Here is a 22,862-nt window from a genome sequence, read left to right as displayed (position 1 = left end):
GATTTTTACCTTGTCAGCTCTGGGATTCGATCCAGCAACCTTTCGGTAACTGGCCCTACGCTAGATGTAGAGAGGGTCAGATGACTGCAGGACATTTTCATGAACTTCATGACACGCATATTACAAATGCAAAGAATTGAGAGGTTAAATATGCACAAAAGCTGCAACGAGTGCAATAACAAGAACATTGTAAGCACAGAGGTAAGGGGATTATTTTAAACCCTTGGCAACAGACATGCTGAAAAAAACACATTTCAAAAGGGGGGCAGTGTTCCCTATTACTATAGCAACAGGAAGAAGACATGGCTGCTTCAATCAGCTTTGGGTTTCTCAGTGAGGAAAATGCATAGCAACTCCAGACAGGGAGTGGTGTAACTGTTGTACTAACGAGAGATAAAGTCAAGTGTAAGCCGATTTGTCCTCCTGTGTGTCCTTTTGTCCTTCTAACCATATGGCCCTTTGGAATTATTATTATTATATTCATTTCTATTAACAGAATATGGAAATAATATATTTTTTTATACAAGTTTGACCATTTTAGCTGAGATGAAATTAATGGCTGGTAGCCTACTAAGTGTTTCTCTGGTTGACGACACTAAAGTGCATTACATTTATAATAAAAGTTGCTCATTCGTTATAAGTTCTAAAGTTGCAACCTTCTTATTATAATTATTAAAGAGGTAATGTCTTATGTAGGAAATAATAAATACTAAAAGAGGCAGATGGCCTCTGTCTCCTTACTACTTGTACACACGTATACAAAGTAACATTGGATCTAATGACAAATAAAAACATTGGACAATTCATAATAGACCAATAAGCGGTTCAGTCTAGATAAACCAATAGTGTGACCACAGTCTTACAGCATTCGGCGAATCCCCTGCGTATCTGATGCAACAAGGCTGCAACAAAAGTTACACCTTCCAACTGCAAGACTGTATCCTTCCTCCCGGGTGTGTGACCAAATAGTTCCTCATAAACCGTTGCCGTTATTACAGAAGGCTATAAGACATTCTCTGTGGGAGACATATTATTTACTAACAATACATTAGCTCGGAAATATTATCCATAAAAATACCATGATGCAGAAGTGAATTACGTTATTGCAACACAAGTGTGGGTGTAGAAATGTAGGTATATTCTTTTCAATTTAAATAATTAAAAGTTACATCGTTTTCTTTCCATTTTATTTCTATATGACCTTTGAAAATAACAGAAGGTGGAAAGTCCCTTGCATATGACGCGATAAAAAGGTGAAATGTAAACTGCGGATTGATTTGTATCTGTGTGATTCGGTCCTGCTTTAGGAGTTCCAGAAGAAGTAGCGGATCCCAAAACTTTCTGTTTGCAACTCGTCTTCATAACAGTCCATGTGAAGTCATTGTGTTCTTAGGAAGACATGGCTTATTAAATTGACCCCACTGTCACTCTAGTCGTTGTGCTCTGCATTTGCAACGCACTTCCAAAAAACTATCCAGTAATAATGGGGTAAGTGAAATTGTTTGTTCTCTTTATACTACAGTAGTTGTGAAGTATAATGTGTTGAATATGTTAGCTTTGACATTGTAATTGTTTTATTAACTATTTCTGAAAATGATGTTGGGGTTATTGTAATCACCTTTTAGTCTAACAGATATTTTGAATCTACAGTTTTACAGTAGCCTACTGAGCTCAGAAGTGAGAATTGCCAGTGAAACATATTTGATCAGTGGACTACTATAGTAAAACTATAGTTTTCAAACGTAGAAATGTGCTGTATGTTAAAAACATTAACACATAACAATAGTTGGAATGAGAGGAAATTAATACTTTTTTTGGTATTTGATCTATAATACACATAGGCTAACTAACATGAAAGTTTTTTACCATGCTGCAGACACCGCTCTCCTGAACTGTGAAATGGATTAGAATAAATACAATTTGATATGTTGTTGAGATATTATAGTTGCATTTATGAGGGGAGTGAGTTTTCATAGAAACAGTATTAAAGTATATAGCCCTGTAACATTTCCTAACTTATTTTCCTAAAGTTCAGTAGTTTCATAAAAATAAAACTTAGATGTTATTTTATGCATGTAACATGCAATTATCAGGAATCTTTAACCAATTTTGGACTCTGATAATTGCACTATTTGTATAGGTGTTTTGAGACTGGTGGTTTTGGGGGTGTGGCAGTAGGGTGTAATGGGGTGTTTGGGTGTGGAAATTCAGTAGAGTTGTTGATTGTTTTCATTTGTATTTTTTGTCATTTACAGGTCTTCAAGTGTTCCCACCACTCTGCCCATAGTGACGCTTCTCTCAAACCCTTGCACACTTAGTGCATTTCACCGCTTGGACCGAAATAAAAGACACGATGGCTGCATCGATCCTTCGCAGGAAAATTCCTCTTGTTTGCATGGTCGACCTCATTATTCCCTCTCTCCAACAAGCTAACGACAGCCAATCCTGGGGAAGGAAGGGGGCGGAGTTATTGGAGAGACCGCACATAATTGGTGAGTTACTGCAATACGCTTTTTTATTTTTCCACATTCCAGGTGGAACCGCACTGCAGTACGAGCTAATGTCGTACAGTGAGTAAAGCTAAGTGGATATTTTCCCAATGAAGACGATGGCGTTCAATCATTTTCAAATGATCGGTTAGTTTTTCAAGGATATTTTTACCTTTCTACATTTATCGTCTTCATTTTCAGATTTTTCTACATTTATCATCAGATATTAAAGGACTGTTTTTAAAAAATCCTCATTTAATTTTTATGCCTGCAATATGGACATTCAAATAAAATATTTTTAACGAAAATTGTATTTTTCGTAGGTGATGGTCAGACGGACTGGATGACGGAAAAAGTTGATTTGTCTTCGTTCCAGTCGACTACTGAATCCTCTTCTAGCTCATCTTCTCCGCCCTCACCGTTGGAACATGATGTCAAGGTGCCCTCTGACTTGGAGGTCATGACCTCTCTTTTGCAAGAGGAGCTTGCTCAGCTTGAGGATTACTTCCGGTCTGAATCGACTTCAACCAAATTGGACAAATCACCAAAATGTGACAAAGGTGCCCAAGCAATGGGTGCCCATTCTTACTACCAGTTGCCCTATGCTTCCTACAGTGGCAACCAATCAGAAACAAGCCCACTGGTTGTTACCCTGGCAACGGGGGAACTCGACCGGGTGAGCTTCTGTGGTGGTCCCGTTGGAAGATCCAAAATGGCGAGACCAGCCCCATACAACTATCATCATCGTTCATACAATACTTGCCGAAGAATAGTTTCAGATGGTGTCAACAAAGTTGGTGAGGAACTTGAGCATGACACCTGGAGTGCAAAAGGAAGTTACTCAGGAAGCACAGAGGTGGCTGTTAACCACTGTTCTACATTGAAAACCGTGGGGAAGAGCATTAGCAGTGTTAAGAAAGTCAGAGAATGTGGTGTATCGTTGAAGGAAGAGGAAAGTTATTGTTTTACAGAGGACGTGTTTTGCAGTGAAGAGATGACCAGAGGTTTTTGTATGGGCGGGTCCTTCGATACCCACCCCAAGAGAGAAGGACAGTTGATGCATGGTATGAAGGTTAGTGGTTATGATGGTATGGGGCTGGAGGTCTTGCATTGCAACAAAGATGGTGGACTCTCTGGAACTATTCCTCAAGAGCCAGAGGCAAATGATGGGTATTACCACCACCACCCGAACGTTGCTCATACAGAGCCTTATCATAGCTTTATCGGTGAAATTGAAGAGCCTACACAAGCACATGGTATAGAGCCCCAGCATGGCCACTACCTCTTCCCAGAATGCATCGGAGACCAAAGCTACGAATGTCTGTCAAGAGGAGAGAGCGAGGGGCCAATGGTGGACTCGCCCATTCACAGGCAAGCAGTACAGAGGCTAAAGGAAGATCCATGCTCCCTGAGCTGCCTCAAACCAGGCCTTGTCTCTGTCCCTCTGGAAGTACATACCGGAGAACGGAAGCAGAAGAAGAGAGACCAGAACAAAACAGCTGCTCACAGGTATTTTGTGAAAAATTTAGTGATTTTCTTTGTGTTATGAAGTTTAAATAAAAACTGTGAGTATAGAATGTTTGGTCATTTTTTTAGTTTGACCAAAGAAACGTCTGTGTACATTTTAACTAATCTTTTAAAGTTGAAAAACTTAACTTTTTTGTAGACTCTAATATCTGGTTTGAATGGGATAACTTTGGCTTTTCACTGATGTGATATGCTACTAGAATTGCTTAGTTACAAAATGTGTTTTATAAAAGATGAAATCTGAACTCTTCTTCTAATAGGTCCCGCTATCTTGGATGTTCATAGATGCATATCTGGAAATCTAGTTCTTGAGGGATGAGGGTGGGAAAACATGTCCATGTTAAATTCATGATGTTAGCTTTCTCTATAATTAGAGAGAAGTGATATTGAACTGCCAGCCTACTGTAGCTCAGTGACCCAGACATGGTAGCTTCTACAAAGATACAGAAAGTCCTGTGGTAGTTGTTTTTGGACAGATGGGATGTTGTGGATGTAGGACAGGGTTGGCAACTGCCAGTTGCCGTGGGGCGTGCGAGAAGGACAAAATAAGGGGAAAAGATGGAGGGGGCTCCAATGGTAGATGCAAGCTGATCCTGGTATTTTGTAAACTAAAGGTATCGACTGCGTAAGAGGGCGGAGCTGGACATACTGGAGGAGGAGCTTCATGGGCTGGAGGGACAGAACCGGGAGCTCCAGGACAAGGCGGAGTCAGTGGAACGAGAGATTCAATATGTCAAAGATTTACTCATCGAGGTCTACAAAGCCCGTAGTCAACGCCTAAAGCAAGATGCCAGTGCCTAATCTCCCACCCACAACACCAGCACTCGCATCAAGAGCACTTGTTTGTTCAAAATGATAGTTGCATGATTTTGGTAGTTTTTCTAAAAAATGTAATCGCTTTATTATTGTTACAGACAATATGCCACACAATGTATCTTTCCAAATGTTTCCCTGAATGACTTCAGGGCTTAGTTGGTGAATTTAGGAGGAAACTATAAACTGTCCGTGACCACTGTGACACTGACCTGCACTCACAGCCTTGTAATGTTGGAGTTTGAGCTTGCAATGATTGACCTTTTTACAGTCATTTTTTAACCGTAATAGAAACGATTGAATTATGCCTGTTTTTATTGACAGTCAATGTCAGCATAAAGGAAGGATGTTTCATGCTGTGATGATGTATGTTTTGTTTTATTTATTCATCACCTTTTGCTTTGTCCACTCATTTGGTATAAGGGACTGAAGAAGGAATGTTTAAAATGCTGTGGAAAAGTTCATAAATGCTGCAAACTACTAGAACATTTTATTGCTAAAAGGCTGATGTAGGAAACCACCTAGACCTTGCTAAAGTACCCAATGCATGTTTGATTGTTAAAAAAGCATGATTGCTTGTTATTTGAAAATGACTATTATTTTAACTGCATGGCTTCCTGATTTAATGGTTCCCATAGAGCATTTTCTCAAGTCATGCTTTAACTGTTTAAGTTTCATTAGCTGACAAGTTCTACAGAGCTTTACTCTAAACTATTTATTTTATACTCAGGATGTTTGTCCACTTTTACATAATGAGGAAAATTGACATGGCTATCACTGTTTTATCATCTTGGTTTTTTCTTGGCTGTATTTTGCGAAAAAAACAATCACCTGTTAACACAACAATAAATTGTTGTTGGGCATAATGTCTTCATGATAATCTTATTGAATGAATATGTGTTGAATTCAGGTCTACTTGTTTGATAGATGACTATATCAGGTAACTATCAGGTAAATTGCAGTCAAATAAACCAGTTATGTTTGATCATTTATTCTTTGTGGACTGTTATTACAATACATTGTTGTTACACTGTTATAGAAGTCAGACAGTTTACATCATTGTTGCTCAATCCATTCCTGTGGGACCCACAGAGGGAGTGCACTTTTCTGTTTTAGCCCAGCTAACACACCTGATTCTCTTCAAGGGCAGGATTTCCAAGCCTTATTCATGTAGCTTAATGTATCTTCTGGAAGACTAGTTAAATGTGGACTCAATGTCTGTCAATGTCCAGCGAATAAACAACAATGTTGTCAAGGTAGATCAAGAGGGAGTCTCACCATCGGCCCAGACACCGCTGTGTCGGGCCTTACACAGGCCGAAAGACATAGAAACCCAATGGGGTGGTAAGGGGCATTGCAGGGGCATTATGCAGACTGGAAGGTCAAACTCTTAGACATCCAGCGGAGCAAGGGTAAGAAAAAAGACAGAGACGTTACACAGGCTGAAAGATTCCCAGTCAAACTCTTACAGACCCGACAGTGAGGTAAATATATCATCTGGATCTAGCCTGGCAGGACCAACGTGATTGCTGCATTCACCATTCTATTTCACGTAACATATTACAGAATAATGAATGCAGCGATCAGGGTGGTTTCACCAGGCTAAGGTGGACCCATCTTGACCTGCCAGTATGTCGGTGTGTAGATCTGAAGGAATCAGATTGGTGTAGCAATATGGCGAAAACCTTAAACCCTTTATAGGTGTAGTACTGTATCACTATTTTGTAACACTTATTCAGTTCCTTCATATCCCAAAAGGCTATGCATTCTATTTGGGCTGTATTCTCAAAGTCATAGACAAGAGTAGGATGTGAGATGCCCCTTTCTTCTATGTCTGTTTTGAACTGAGATTTCACTCCCTCTGGTCTGGTTGGCTGCGTTGCAGGGAGAGTAAGTACATATATTTTTTTACCACTAGAGGGAAGACAGTAAGGAATCATGACGCATATTATGATGAAAATTAGTAAATGTTCTGTTTACCATAAAATCTTGCGTTTTCCATAGAAATATGGGACATTTTACAAACACAATTTTCTACAATGCTTGCAAAGTCACTACGGTTGTAGGAGATCACTCTCTAGTGTAAAGTCAGGGAGGAAAACATAGAAAGTATCAGGATAAAGGTAAGATCCAGATGCAGACCGTGTCGAAGTAACAATGTTAATTACAGCAACACGGGCAAAGGTACAGGACTGCAGGCAGGCTCAGGCAGAGTGGTCAGGCACACAGGCTCAGAGTCAGGACAGGCAAAACCAGAAAGATGAGAAAAGAGAGACTGGGAAAACGCAGGAGCTGATACAAAAAACGCTGGTTGACTTGACAAAGACGACGAACTGGCAACCAACAAACAGAGAACACAGGTATAAATACACAGGGGATAATGGAGAAGCTGGGCGACACCTGGAGGGGGATGGAGACAATCACAAGGACAGGTGAAACAGATCAGGGCTTGACAGAAAGGGTCATTTATACATACAGTACCAGTCAAAAGTTTGGACACACCTGCTCGTCCAAGGGTTTTTCTTTATTTTGACTATTTTCTACATTGTAGAATAATAGTGAAGACATCAACACTGAAATAACACATTGAATCATGTAGTAACCAAAAAAGTGTTAAACAAATCAAAATAGATTTTAGATTTTTCAAAGTAGCCACCCTTTGCCTTGATGACAGCTTTGCACACTCTTGGCATTCTCTCAACCAGCTTTTCCAACAGTCTTCAAGGAGTTCTGCCATATGCTGAGCACTTGTTGACTGCTTTTCCTTCACTCTGCCGTCCAACTCATCCCAAACTATCTCAATTGGGTTGAGGTCAGGTGATTGTGGAGGCCAGGTCATCTGAAGCTAAAGTAATAATCTGCTGCATACCCAGAGGCCAAAGGCACATTGAGGAAGGCTGGTATCTGTCTCTTGGAGTGACAACTGAAGTTCCTAATCTCATCCACCACTACTAGGAGGGTGTGTGAAACATCTCCATATCTATCCTACAGGGGCCTCTGAAAGTATGAGGCAATCTTATACAATTCTTGCAGATCAGAGAGAGAAAGAGGGTGTTGCTGGAAGGAATAAAAATGTATGCTTCGCTCTAGTGCTTCACTGTCTTCTCACTGGGTGGTTGGGTGATATACTCCTCTCGTGTTTTGTGATTAAATTTGTATTGATAGTATAGCACATTTGGAGGTTCATTTAGTTATACTTGCAGTTAGTTCAGTAAACATATATTTTATTCTTGTGAAAAATAATACATTGCTCAATTTATCAGATGGACAGAAACTTGAACAGAAAACAATGCCAGGGTAGTAGAGCATTGAGGGTTGTGGGTACTGCTCTGTACAGGCTACCATCCATTAGATCAGATATTAAGATAAAATCCTGATTCTCTATGGTCACCCAGGTGGGTCCTACACATTAGTAATGGAAGAGATGAGTTAAGCCCCATACAATGTAAAGTGCTTTGAACATCTTGAAAAGTGTTGTTTAACTTAAACAATCCCTTATTAAATGTCTTCTCTGTAATGTTTCTGGAGGTGTCAATCACTGTTTCAATGAGCCAAATGGGTTTAGAAACATCAATCTTTCTAAGACCACAATCTGTATGCTTTGCACTAATCCTATAGTGACACTAATCCTATAGTGCGCCATTGTACAGTAAAAGTCACCCCTCCAATTATCCTATTATAGCTGTAGTTAACCAACCAGCACTGTACTGTAGACAGGGATACATTGCACAGTTTGTAGTAGACAGTGGTAGACAGAGGGTAAAAACAGGGTAGAAACTTTCAACTCTCTGAGAGTTGTTCATGGGGCATTGCCTTTATAACTCATCTGATAGATCACTTTTTAGATTGTTGGATATTCACAGCGGCAGAGATGTAATAAAAGGCCTATCAGGTCCTGAGAAAAGAGGTGACTAACATTGACCGTATTGTAGCCTATCCCTGGAAGAGGGGATTTCACAAATCTGACTACAAACAAGCCATATTCCAGAGAATATCAAATCAAACTTTATTTGTCACATGCGCCGAATACAACGTGTAGACTTTACCGTGAAATGCTGACTTACAAGCCCTTAACCAACAGTGTAGACTTTACCGTGAAATGCTGACTTACAAGCCCTTAACCAACAGTGTAGACTTTACCGTGAAATGCTGACTTACAAGCCCTTAACCAACAGTGTAGACTTTACCGTGAAATGCTGACTTACAAGCCCTTAACCAACAGTGTAGACTTTACCGTGAAATGCTGACTTACAAGCCCTTAACCAACAGTGTAGACTTTACCGTGAAATGCTGACTTACAAGCCCTTAACCAACAGTGTAGACTTTACCGTGAAATGCTGACTTACAAGCCCTTAACCAACAGTGTAGACTTTACCGTGAAATGCTGACTTACAAGCCCTTAACCAACAGTGTAGACTTTACCGTGAAATGCTGACTTACAAGCCCTTAACCAACAGTGTAGACTTTACCGTGAAATGCTGACTTACAAGCCCTTAACCAACAGTGTAGACTTTACCGTGAAATGCTGACTTACAAGCCCTTAACCAACAGTGTAGACTTTACCGTGAAATGCTGACTTACAAGCCCTTAACCAACAGTGTAGACTTTACCGTGAAATGCTGACTTACAAGCCCTTAACCAACAGTGTAGACTTTACCGTGAAATGCTGACTTACAAGCCCTTAACCAACAGTGTAGACTTTACCGTGAAATGCTGACTTACAAGCCCTTAACCAACAGTGTAGACTTTACCGTGAAATGCTTACTTACAAGCCCTTAACCAACAGTGTAGACTTTACCGTGAAATGCTTACTTACAAGCCCTTAACCAACAGTGTAGACTTTACCGTGAAATGCTGACTTACAAGCCCTTAACCAACAGTGTAGACTTTACCGTGAAATGCTGACTTACAAGCCCTTAACCAACAGTGTAGACTTTACCGTGAAATGCTGACTTACAAGCCCTTAACCAACAGTGTAGACTTTACCGTGAAATGCTGACTTACAAGCCCTTAACCAACAGTGTAGACTTTACCGTGAAATGCTGACTTACAAGCCCTTAACCAACAGTGTAGACTTTACCGTGAAATGCTGACTTACAAGCCCTTAACCAACAGTGTAGACTTTACCGTGAAATGCTGACTTACAAGCCCTTAACCAACAGTGTAGACTTTACCGTGAAATGCTTACTTACAAGCCCTTAACCAACAGTGTAGACTTTACCGTGAAATGCTTACTTACAAGCTCTTAACCAACAGTGTAGACTTTACCGTGAAATGCTGACTTACAAGCCCTTAACCAACAGTGTAGACTTTACCGTGAAATGCTGACTTACAAGCCCTTAACCAACAGTGTAGACTTTACCGTGAAATGCTGACTTACAAGCCCTTAACCAACAGTGTAGACTTTACCGTGAAATGCTTACTTACAAGCCCTTAACCAACAGTGTAGACTTTACCGTGAAATGCTTACTTACAAGCCCTTAACCAACAGTGTAGACTTTACCGTGAAATGCTTACTTACAAGCCCTTAACCAACAGTGTAGACTTTACCGTGAAATGCTTACTTACAAGCCCTTAACCAACAGTGTAGACTTTACCGTGAAATGCTTACTGACAAGCCCTTAACCAACAGTGCAGTTCAAGGAGAGTTAAGAAAATATTTACCAAATAATCTAAAGTAACAAATAATAAAAAGTAACACAATAAAATAACAACAACGAGGCTATATACAGGGGGCATGGGTACCGAGTCAATGTGCGGGGGTACCGGCCAGTCGAGGCAACCTGCACATGTAGGTAGGGGCGAAGCGACTATGCATAGATAACAAACAGAGAGTAGCAGCAGGTTAAAAAACAAATGGGAGGGGGGTTTCAATGCAAATAATCCAGTGGCCATTTGGTTAATTTTATATATTTTCCAGATTTACGGTGTTAGAGACATACACTGGAAATGTTTCTGATTCTAATTCTCAGATGACTACATTGAGTTTATACAGGTATTCTGGTACAGACATGCTCTGACAAATCTGACAGGAGATACTGGCACTGTTTAAGTGCCTGACAGACAGCTACATTGTGAATAATGTCAAGTCACCCAGGCCATAGATTTGTTTGTTAACATAGTAATTCCACTACAGTGTAATTTATGTGAAATGTCAAGCGGTGCACGCTAGTGGCGTTTCAATCGGTGACGTCACTTGCTCTGAGACCTTGAAGTAGTGGTTCCCCCTGCTCTGCAAGTGCCGCGGCTTCTGTGGAGTGATGGGTAACGAGGGTGACTGTTGAGGTGTGCAGAGGGTCCCTGGTTCGCGCCCAGTTCGGGGCGAGGGGACGGATGTAAAGGTTATACTGTTACACTGGGTCAAAACTGAAGTCATCTGCTTCTTACAGCAGGTTGATTTTAATACTTTAAAAAAAGCTTTCTCCAAAAGGTCATTGAAAACGACTTCACTGTATGTTATTGTATTCTAAGCCATTCTGCGCGCATCAATTTCTGTAAGTAGATAATTAACTCTAGTCTAAACTAATATCAATATTCAAAGTTACACAAAACTGTTGGAAAAGATCCTGAATTCTGTCGAAAATGTCCATCAAGAATAACGTTGGTCATTTTTGTTTATAGGGAAGTTATATTGTCACACATGTTTATTCTACCACAAAGATTGATCTGATACAGCAATAATCTAACTTCAGGTAGAGGCATCTGATGGGGCGATAATATTAAAGTGAAATATGAGACATTATTAATTCACTGATCTATCATTCTATGTGAAAATGCAGCATGATCAACCCATGTTGGCTTTGAGCATAAGTGCATATTATTAATTTTACTTTAGGAAAAACAGAGATGAGTAATGGCTGACACTGTCTATAGAAATCCTACCAAACCACTCTGAGACTTGGCGTTTGACTTTTTCTTGGCGTTTGTCTTCCGTACACTCTATTTCAGCTCGTTGCAGAAATGATTTAAAGAATGCTTGTGAGAAGCAAGCAGGTTCTGACTTAAACGTTTTATTTATTTTTGTAACTTTTTTAATTGAATATTTGAAACATGCAATATACAGTGGGGCAAAAAAAGTATTTAGTCAGACCAAATACTTATTTTCCACCATAATTTGCAAATAAATTCATAAAAAATCCTACAATGTGATTTTCTGGATTTTTTTCTAGTTTGGTCTGTTATAGTTGAACTGTACCTATGATGAAAATTACAGGCCTCTCTCATCTTTTTAAGTGGGAGAACTTGCACAATCGGTGGCTGACTAAATACTTTTTTGCTCCACTGTACTTGCAATGAAGCCGCTCAACAACTACATCATACCAGTCATCTAACAGACTCCCATTCTGAGCGACACACAGAAGCATCCAGGGTCAATGCCCTGCTCAAGGGCACATTGACAGATCTCCCACCAGGCCAACAAACGTGAACCCAAACCCTCCAGATCCCCCCACAGTTCCCCAATAGCTGTCTCTCAACCATTCGAGACCCCTCTCACAGTGCCCCCCAAGAATATATATATTTTTTAACAATTGATTCCATTTCCCACCCCTAAGAACCCCCCAATGCACCAACAATCAAGAGAATGAACTAAAGAGAAAAAAGAAAAAGACAGAAGAAAACAGCAAACAATGCACATTAAAAAATATATATAAATAAATAAATAAACAAAAAACTAAGGACACCAAGGAGAAGTAAAATCATAACAGCATTTCCAACTGTATATGTTTGTCTACATGTCTGGCGCTATTACATGTAAGTGTGTGTTCTTGTATGCATTTATTTGAATGAGAGTGTGTGTACTGTATATGCATGTGTACAAACACCTGCATGGCATCAGCCTCAGGCAAATCGGTATGAGTTGTAAAAACACTGCCCCTCAGTGTCATTCAAACATACTTTTTATTATGTTTTATTTAGACCATTATTCTATCTCCTGCACAGCAACTCCCCTCCGCCTTGTCTCCAATTCCACAGCCCATCCCATCTATCTCTGCCGGCCACCCTCTTCAGGTTTCTATGCAACATATATCTTTCAACTATTCTGTGATGTTTATTGTACAATTTCAATGTATCTAATCAAATAGAATTCACAGATTGCGAGTTGAAGGTAAATACTTTTACTAAGAGTATTAGTATATTAGTAATTGACTGACCCGGTCTCTCCAGATCTCCTAACAGTACTATTTCTAGGGTCAATTTTAGATCAACATTTTCAGCCATTCCTGAACCGGAGATCAGAAACAGGCTACCAGAAGGCAATACCAAAACAAATGGTCTATTGATTCTGTATCCTCACAACAAAATCTGCAGAGCTTCGATGATTTTATGCCCCAAATATTCAACATTTTGATGGTGGCAAGAATTCTATATAATAATTTTTGTAGAAAAACACGAAGTCTTGAATCTTGCTTTGTTGTATATATCAACTCATACACTCTGTACCATGGAATCGGTACATCAAAACTCTCTTCCCAACTATTTTGCAATCTGTATGGAACATCCTGGTAATGCTGTAACCAATTGGTTGTACTCTTGGATTAAGCAGACCTTCCCATACAATTCTGATAACTCCATGAAGGACATAACTCTACCATTCCAATTTACAATATAATTTAACATCAGAAGCCTATTCCCTAAGTGTGCTTCATTCACTGCTTTAGCACACTCCGCCAACCCTGATGTCCTAGCCGTGTCTGAATCCTGGCTTAGGAAGGCCACCAAAAATTCAGAAATGTCCATCTCCAATTACAACATTTTCCGTCAAGATATAACTGCTAAAGGGGGCAGAGTTGCAATCTACTGTACAGATAGCCTGCAGAGTTCTGTCCTACTATCCAGGTCTATGCCCAAACAGTTAGAGCTACTACTTTTAAAAATCCATCTCTCCAGAAATAAGTCTCTCACTGTTGCCGCTTGTTATATTCAGCTCCCAGCTGTGCCCTGGACACCATATGTGAATTGATTGCCCCCCATCTATTGTCAGAGTTCGTACTGTTAGCTGATCTAAACTGGGATATGCTTAACACCCCGGCCGTCCTACAATCTAAGCTAGAAGCCCTCAATCTCACACAAATGATCAAGGAACCCACCAGGTACAACCCTACATCCATAAACATGGGCACCCTCATAGATATCATCCTGACCAACTTGCCCTCTAAATACACCACCAGGATCTCAGTGATCACTGCCTCATTGCCTGCGTCCGTTATACCCCTTATCACTGTCAAACACTTCTGCAAGCAGGCCTTTCTAAACGACCTTGCCCGGGTATCCTGGAAGGATATTGACCTCATCCCATCAGTAGGGGATGCCTGGTTGTTCTTCAAATGTGCCTTCCTCACCATCTTAAATAAACATGCCCCTTTCAAAAAATGTTGAACCAAGAACAGATATAGCCCTTGGTTCACTCCAGACTTGACTGCCCTCTGACCAGCACAAAAACATCCTGTGGCGCACTGCACTAGCATCGAATAGTCCCTGCGATATTCAACTTTTCAGGGAAGTCAGGAACCAATATACACAATCAGTTAGGAAAGCAAAGGCTAGCTTTTTCAAACAGAAATTTGAATCCTGCAGCACTAATTCCAAAAGGTTTTGGGCAACTGTAAAGTCCATGGAGAATAAGAGCACCTCTCCCCAGCTGCCCACTGCACTGAGGCTAGGAAACACTGTTACCACCGATAAATACATGATAATTGAGAATTTCAATAAGCATTTCTCTACGGCTGCTTTCCACCAGGCTACCAAAACCCTGGCCAACAGCTCTACACCCCCTGCAGCAACTGGTCCAAGCCCCCCCGCTTCTCCTTCACCCAAATCCAGACAGCTGATGTCCTGAAAGAGCCGCAGAATCTGGATCCCTACATAACAGCTGGGCTGGGCTGGGCTAGACCCTCTCTTCCTAAAATTATCCGCCACGATTGTCGCAACCCCTATTACTAGTCTGTTCAAGCTCTCTTTTGTATCATCTGAGATTCCTAAAGATTGGAAAGCGGTCGCGGTCATCCCCCTCTTCAAAGGGGGAGACACTCTAGACCCAAATTGTTACAGACCTATGTCCATCCTGCCCTGCCTTTCTAAAGTCTTCGAAAGCCAAGTGAACAAACAGATCACCGACTATCTCGAATCCCACCGAACCTTCTCCGCTATGCAATCCGGTTTCCGAGCTGGTCACGGGTGCACCTCAGCCACGCTCAAGGTCCTAAACGTTATCATAACCGCATAACTGCATAGAGGTGGATCAAAGAATCACCTGCAGCAAGAGCGACATCATTGATATATACAGAGAAAAGAGTCGGCCTGAGGATTGAACCCTGTGTCACTCTGGGTCCGGACAACAGGTCCTCCGATTTGACACACTGAACTCTGTCTGAGATGTAGTTAGTGAATCAGGCGAGGCAGTCATTAGAGAAACCAATGACTCTGCCGATAAGAATACGATGATTGACAGAGTTGAAAGCCTTGGCCAGGTTGATGAAGACGACTGCACAGTACTGTTTTTTATTGATGGTGGTTATGATAACGTTTAGGACCTTGAGCGTGGCTGAGGTGCACCCGTGACCAGCTCGGAAACCGGATTGCATAGCGGAGAAGGTTCGGTGGGATTCGAGATAGTCGGTGATCTGTTTGTTCACTTGGCTTTCGAAGACTTTAGAAAGGCAGGGCAGGATGGACATAGGTCTGTAACAATTTGGGTCTAGAGTGTCTCCCCCTTTGAAGAGGGGGATGACCGCGACCGCTTTCCAATCTTTAGGAATCTCAGATGATACAAAAGAGAGCTTGAACAGACTAGTAATAGGGGTTGCGACAATCGTGGCGGATAATTTTAGGAAGAGAGGGTCTAGCCCAGCCATCCTGGCACTGGGGGCTAGAGCTATCCTGGCACTGGGGACTAAAGCTATCCTGGCTTTGGGGGCTAAAGCTATCCTGGCACTGGGGACTAAAGCTATCCTGGCACTGGGGACCAAAGCTATCCTGGCACTGGGGACTAAAGCTATCCTGGCACTGGGGACTAAAGCTATCCTGGCACTGGGGACTAAAGTTGTCCTGGCACTGGGGGCTAAAGTTGTCCTGGCACTGGGGGTTAAAGCTATCCTGGCACTGGGGGCTAAAGCTATCCTGGCACTGGGGACTAAAGCTATCCTGGCTTTGGGGGCTAAAGCTATCCTGGCACTGCAAGCTAAACCTATCCTGACGGCTAAAGCTATCCTGGTAGTCACTTTCTCCATTCTGACCTAACTCATAGCTGGAGGACTGGGGGCTAGCGAAGACCGAATCTTGGGGAGATGGCCCTTGATATTCACTGGTGTTGCTGGGGGAGTAAGACATACAGTATAAGAATCTGGACTGGGCATCATATTGTCGGATTCGTCGTTGATATACCCTCCTTGGGAGTTCAGCGGAGGAACACTAGTGTTGTGATTGTCTGCAGAGCGGGATAACTTGAGCTCTGACATATAGTAATTTAGATGCTTTTTGTGGCATCTTGTTTTCCTGACTGAACTTCATTGAGTGGCTATGTTGGAGTGGCTCTGGAATATTCCATGGTTGCTTAGTGGGCTCTGGGCTGTAGTTGGGTGACTCAGACGTATTAGACTGGCTGTATGGCTTGCTGGCTTTGAGATCCTGCTCCAATACCTCCACTATTATGGCAAGTAGGTTGTTTTCTCACAGCGGGCACACATAATAAGTATGCAGTGTTGACTGCTGAGCCATTTTTAAGGAGGCTGACAGAAGAGTTCAACCTTTCAATGCCTTGCTGAGGTTGCCCTGTAGACAGATGTAAAGGATACATCATCAATATGTCAAAACATCTGACTGGGGAATGTGGAAATTGTCTTCCAAGCAATTTAGTCACAGTGAATACCTGGATATTTTGGGGGTCCAGTCCCTTTGCTATGCAAATGTTATTAAGCATGTCTCTCACAGGCATTTTGACCCTGACTCCTAGGTACCTTTTCTCACTGTCATAGTTGGAGCGTTTTGGACCTAATTAATAAAACCATGTTGCAACAGAATGCAATTTATTTGTGAATTCAGACAGAAGAAATGTGATAACTGATGATCCGATTATCCTAAAATGTATCACTCATTCCAAATAGCAAGGCCTAAAATATTACTCACTGTTATTTTTAAAAATGAACAGTATGAGCCTTGCTTGTAAGACAATATAAAGGCTCATACATGCTTATAACAAGTTATAAAGCAGTATACCTGGATGTGCAGCCTGGTCTCATACACTAGATGTAACATAGTAATCGTATTTCCAGAACACTCAAATTAGTATGCTATGTTAGGCTTGGTATGGCATGGTTACATAAGACAGCGGGTTACTTAAGGCCTAAACAAAAAGACTTTGGCATTTTAGCTCATTTGCTACTTTTTAAAACGACTTACTACTTTTTAGCTACTTTGCAACTACTTAGCATGTTAGATAGCTCTTCCCCTAACCTTAACCCTTTAACCTAACTTCTAACTTGAATCCTAACCTTAACCCTAACCCTTGGCCTAGCTAACGTTAGCCAGCTAGCTAAAGTTAGCCACAACAAATTGGAATTCGTAACATATCATACCTCTTGCAAATTTGTAACATATTATACATTTAGCAAATTGGTAACATTGTACATTTTTGCAAATTTGTAACATAGGATACGAATTGTAAATCGTACAGAATAATGCGAAATGCTCTGAGACCGTGTTGGGATGTAAAGTGTTACTAGAAATCTTGTGTATTGCACCTTTTGGCTAAATGTTGACTACTCGACACAAGTTGACACATTGAAGTGGTCATTCTCATTTTCAGTAAAGTTGTGAGTTAAACCATTTATGGACGTCAACCCCTTAAATTAATATATTTGGTTAGATACTGACATTTGATTAAACAAGGAAGGCAGTCACTAAATTGTGCTAATCTGTCACAGAGTCCAGGGTTTTTCGGCCCAGTCCCATGATAGTGGTCCAAACTTGTCAGAATACCTCCAGTAGGGGAATTTGGCCTCTCCGAGTAGCTGGCAGGTTCTCCTGGCATAGGTGAGTCGTGTCTCTTAAACAGCCTGTTTCCAATCGCCCGTTTCCCCTCAAAACTATGGATGCACTCACTGCCCGCGTTCTCCTTACTTTTATATCGCTCACGCATCTCGCTCCCCTTTGCAGCAGCAGGGAAATGTAGCAAAGTTAGTTGGAAACTAAATCAAACGAAGCACTCTCAATATATTGAAACAGACGGACTGTTTACCTGGGAGTCCTTGCCTGTAAATATCAGCGTTCAAGGTCAGTTTTGTCTGAAATCCCTCAGTGGGGCGGTAGCCTGCCCTAAATGAAGAACCTGGTGGAGCGAATGCTAAATTGTTCTTACCACACCTGTTTTTCAAGTCAGAAGTAGAAAAGAAGAGAGAAATGTTCAGTACTGGCCTAGCTAGTCCCTCACTTTCGCATGTGCACTATTCCTACTATTCTTCAGTGTCTCTTCTTTATTGGCATTTTTGTCATTTTTATTTGAAAACTAATAGCCTATATCCCTATAGCCATATCTAGATATACATGTATTATTTATTATGCTGTAATCGCTGCCAAAGGTGCTTCAACAAAGTACTGAGTAAATATACTTATATAAATCTGATATTTCAGTTTTTAATTTGTAATAAATTAGCAAACATGACTAAAACAACTGTTTTGGCATTGTCATTTTGGGGTTATGTGTCAGACTGATGAGGGGGGAAAACGATTTAATACATTTTAGAAATTGGCTGTAACGTAACAAATGTGGAAAAAGCCAAGGGGTCTGAATACTTTCCAAAGGCACTGTATATACAGTGGGATCCATAACTAGTGACACCCTTGATAAAGATTAGCAACAAAAAAAAGACTGTATAAAATAAACAAGACATATACTGAGCTATATTTTATGCAAAAACATTTTTTAAATTATATAATTTTTTAGCAATTCAATTACTCATAGAAATATACACTACATGATCAAAAGTATGTGGACACCTGCTCGTCAAACATCTAATTCCAAAATCATGGGCATTAATATGTAGTTGGTCCCCCCTCTTCTGGGAAGGCTTTCTACGAGATGTTGGAACTGTCACGAACCCCGCTTCCTGAGTCTGTGTTTGCCTGTGTTTCTGTCCTGGAGTGTGTTTCCGGTGTCCTGGAACGCACCCTGTCTGGTTGCCGGGCAAATTAGCTTGTTGGGAGATCGATGTTCACCCGCACCTGTATCCCATCAGTAATCTGCACACCTGTCCTGATCATCACCTCTCCCCTTCAAAAGCTCTGACCTGACATCCATTCCCTGCCGGATCGTTAGCCATGAACATTACTCACCCGGATCATTTACCCCATTCCCGCCTGGTCATCGGAGGATTCCGCTTCCCCATTGGATCCACCTATTTACTCCCATCAACTCACCACCGCTGCCCGCTACACCACCTGGATGTATCTACCCACACACATTCACTTGTAAATAAATACTCACCTTCTTCCTACTCTCCTTGTCCTGGTCTGCTTCTGGGTTCGATTTTGAAGAAACGTGACAGAACGATCCGGCCAAGGATGAACCCAGCGGACCTGGATTCCGTTTGCCATGCCATTACCCAGCAGGGGAAGACACTGGGACAACACAAGACGGCGCTACAGGAGATAGCGGGTACAATCCAGAATTTATCTGCTAGCTTGACACAAATCCAGGATCAGCTCAGTTTGCTGGCAATTCATTCACCACCTGTTTCACCCATCTCACCTGCCGTGTCTGATGCGGTTTCCTTCCATGAACCCAAGGTACCGACGCCTGATAAATATGAAGGGGATTTGGGAAGATGCAGTTCGTTTCTTATGCAGTGTGGGTTAGTGTTTGATCTGCAGCCCCATTCTTACGCCACTGACAAGGCTAGGATAGCCTTTGTTATTGAACTGCTGCGTGGAAGAGCTCTGGAATGGGCTTCAGCCGTTTGGGAACGACAGGAAACCTGCATGGCTTCATACCAGGAATTCACGGGAGAGATGAGAAGGCTTTTTGACCATCCAGTCCGAGGTAAGGACGCAGCTAAACGTTTGTTCACTCTTCGCCAAGGAGCTTGCAGTGTGGCAGACTTTGTGATAGAATTCAGGACATTGGCTGTGGAGAGTGGTTGGAATGAGGAATCACTACAAGCGGTTTTTTACCAGGGGTTGTCGGAGCAACTCAAGGACGAGCTGATCTCCTATCCAGAGCCTAGTGACCTAGATAGTTTGGTTACCTTAGCTATTTGGGTAGATAATAGAGTCCGAGAGAGAAGGAGGGAGAAGCAGTGGGGTCCATCTAATCAATCTGAGACTCGGTTACCATTCGGGTCAGGAAGTGGACCAGAACGGGTTGATCATTTTCCCTCACACGGGATTAGTGGAGGAGTCCTGCCGCCAGATCCTGAACCTATGCAAGTGGGGCGGTACGGGTTAACTAAGGACGAGCGCCAACGTAGACGTGAGACCAACAGCTGCCTCTACTGTGGTAGCTCGGGACATTACATCTCCGTTTGTCCTCAGCGCCCGTTAAACTGCTCGGCTCGTTAAGTTTGGGAGGTTTGTTAGCGAGCCAGTTTCAACCTCTCAAGAGCCCTGTCAGACCTTGTTTTCCTGCTACCCTCATAAATAAGAATCAGAGTTTAGCGATTAACGCTTTCATCGATTCAGGTGCCGATGACAGCTTCATTGATGCCTACTTAGTGGAACAGCTGGGGCTTTCCAAGGAGCAATTACCGGAAGCCATTGAAGCAACCACTCTGAACGGCAGTAGTCTGGCACGGATCACTATGAGGACCGAACCGGTTAAGATGTTGTTGTCGGGGAATCATTCAGAGGTTATTTCTTTTTTCATTTTGCCTTCCCCCCATGTTCCTCTGGTTCTTGGATACCCCTGGCTAAGAGAACACAATCCTTCGTTCGATTGGGTGACTGGTAAGGTGACTAGTTGGAGCATTGAGTGCCATGCTAACTGCCTCAGGACTGCCTGTTCTCATGCTGTCCCCAGTCGGGTCAGTGAGTCTGCTCCTCCTGATTTGTCCCTGGTTCCTGAAACATATCATGAGTTGGGTGAGGTGTTCAGTAAGCAGAAAGCTCAGTCACTTCCTCCCCACCGACCTTATGATTGTACAATTAAGCTGTTCCCTGGAGCTGCCTTTCCCAAGGGACGGTTATACAGTATTTCTCGACCTGAGCGGGAAGCCCTGGAGACCTACATAAAGGAGTCTCTTGCTGCAGGTCTCATTCGTCCCTCATCATCACCCCTGGGAGCTGGATTTTTTTTTGTGAGTAAGAAGGATGGCTCTCTTCGACCGTGTATTGATTATCGGGGGTTGAATGATATTACGGTCAAAAATAAGTACCCCTTGCCCTTGATGAGCTCCACTTTCGATTCTTTACAGGGTGCTACTGTGTTTACGAAGCTTGATCTACGCAATGCGTATCATCTGGTTCGGATCAAAGAGGGGGACGAGTGGTTGACTGGATTCAATACACCTATGGGACATTTCGAGTACCAGGTGATGCCGTTTGGACTTTCCAACGCTCCAGCAGTGTTCCAAAGTTTGGTGAATGACGTGCTGAGGGATATGATCGGTCTGTTTGTGTTCGTTTACCTGGATGACATCCTGATTTTCTCCAAGGAGCTTTCCAGCCACATCCAGCATGTTAAGCAGGTCCTGCAGCGGTTATTGGAGAACCGTCTGTTTGTGAAGGCAGAGAAGTGTGATTTTCACGCCCACACTACATCCTTCCTCGGGTACATCATCTCCAGGGGTGAGATCAAGATGGACCAAGAGAAGGTTCGGGCGGTTCGGGATTGGGCCCGGCCCGGCCCGGTACGAGATTGCAGCTCCAGAGATTCCTGGGATTTGCGAACTTCTATCGGAGGTTTATCCGTGATTACAGCCGGGTGGCCGCCCCTTTAACTGCTCTGACGTCTTGCACCAGAATTTTTTGTTGGACTCCTGAGGCAGACCGAGCATTTCTGAACTTGAAGAGCCGATTCACCAACGCGCCGATTCTATCTCAACCTGACACTTCCCGTCAGTTTGTTGTTGAGGTGGACGCGTCTGATGTGGGGGTGGGCGCCATCCTGTCCCAGCGTAGCTCCACTGACGGTAAACTCCATCCCTGCGCCTTCTACTCTTGTCGTCTTTCACCAGCTGAGAGAAACTACGATGTGGGTAACCGGGAGCTTCTCGCTGTGAAGCTTGCCTTGGAGGAGTGGCGTCACTGGTTGGAGGGAGCGGAGCAACCGTTTGTGGTCTGGACTGACCACAAGAATCTGGCTTACGTGCAATCGGCGAAACGTCTCAACTCCCGTCAGGCCAGGTGGGCTTTGTTTTTTGGACGCTTCAATTTTTCCCTGACGTTCCGACCTGGGTCGAAGAACGGCAAAGCGGACGCCTTGTCCCGGATGTTCTCCAAGACGGATGAGAGTGGGGCCAAGACTGAGACGATTCTTCCCCAGAACCTTGTCGTGGGAGCCATTACATGGAAGATTGAGGAGGATGTGATGGCGGCCCTTCAGACGCAGCCCGGCCCCGGTAACGGTCCACCCGGTCGGTTGTTCGTGCCTGAGTCGGTCCGTTCTGCTGTTCTTCAGTGGTCCCACGCCAGCAAGATAGCTTGTCACCCTGGCGTTGCTCGGACTATGGCGCTACTGCGCAGACGATTTTGGTGGCCTGCCATGGGAGAAGATACCCGGAGGTTTGTTGCCGCATGTCCTGTTTGTGCTCAGAACAAAAGTACCAATCGGCCCAGCTCTGGGCTTCTTCACCCCCTACCTATTCCTCGGCGACCTTGGTCGCATCTGGCCCTGGATTTTGTCACGGGATTGCCCCCTTCTGTTGGGAACACGGTCATTCTGACCATTGTGGACAGATTCAGCAAGTTTGCTCATTTTGTCCCTCTCTCCAAGCTTCCATCTGCCACGGAGACGTCCGAGATCCTGGTTAGGGAGGTTTTCAGGGTCCACGGATTGCCCAGTGACATTGTTTCTGACCGTGGTCCTCAATTTATCTCTGCTGT

General features: G+C 42.8%; 1 protein-coding gene across 2 annotated transcripts; it reads left to right on the top strand.

The window, feature by feature from the left end:
• Window positions 1-967: 967 nt before the first annotated feature.
• Window positions 968-5,821, top strand: LOC109905609 (uncharacterized). Of its 2 annotated transcripts, XM_020503079.2 has the most exons (5): window positions 968-1,130; window positions 1,308-1,488; window positions 2,256-2,492; window positions 2,813-3,998; window positions 4,631-5,821. In XM_020503079.2, the coding sequence occupies exons 3-5, from the start codon at window positions 2,354-2,356 to the stop codon at window positions 4,815-4,817; spliced, it is 1,512 nt and encodes a 503-aa protein (XP_020358668.1). In that variant the 5' UTR covers window positions 968-1,130; window positions 1,308-1,488; window positions 2,256-2,353; the 3' UTR covers window positions 4,818-5,821. The 2 variants fall into 2 exon arrangements, with proteins under 2 accessions (XP_020358668.1, XP_031646534.1); XM_031790674.1 differs by having other exon boundaries at window positions 1,019-1,488; window positions 4,631-5,814.
• The last annotated feature ends 17,041 nt before the right edge of the window (window positions 5,822-22,862 follow it).

The sequence above is a fragment of the Oncorhynchus kisutch genome, linkage group LG15 (assembly GCF_002021735.2).
Source record: "Oncorhynchus kisutch isolate 150728-3 linkage group LG15, Okis_V2, whole genome shotgun sequence".
In the NCBI taxonomy this organism is placed as follows: Eukaryota; Metazoa; Chordata; class Actinopteri; order Salmoniformes; family Salmonidae; genus Oncorhynchus; species Oncorhynchus kisutch.
Note: the sequence above shows the minus strand (reverse complement) of the source record. Positions and strands in the feature narration are given on the sequence as shown.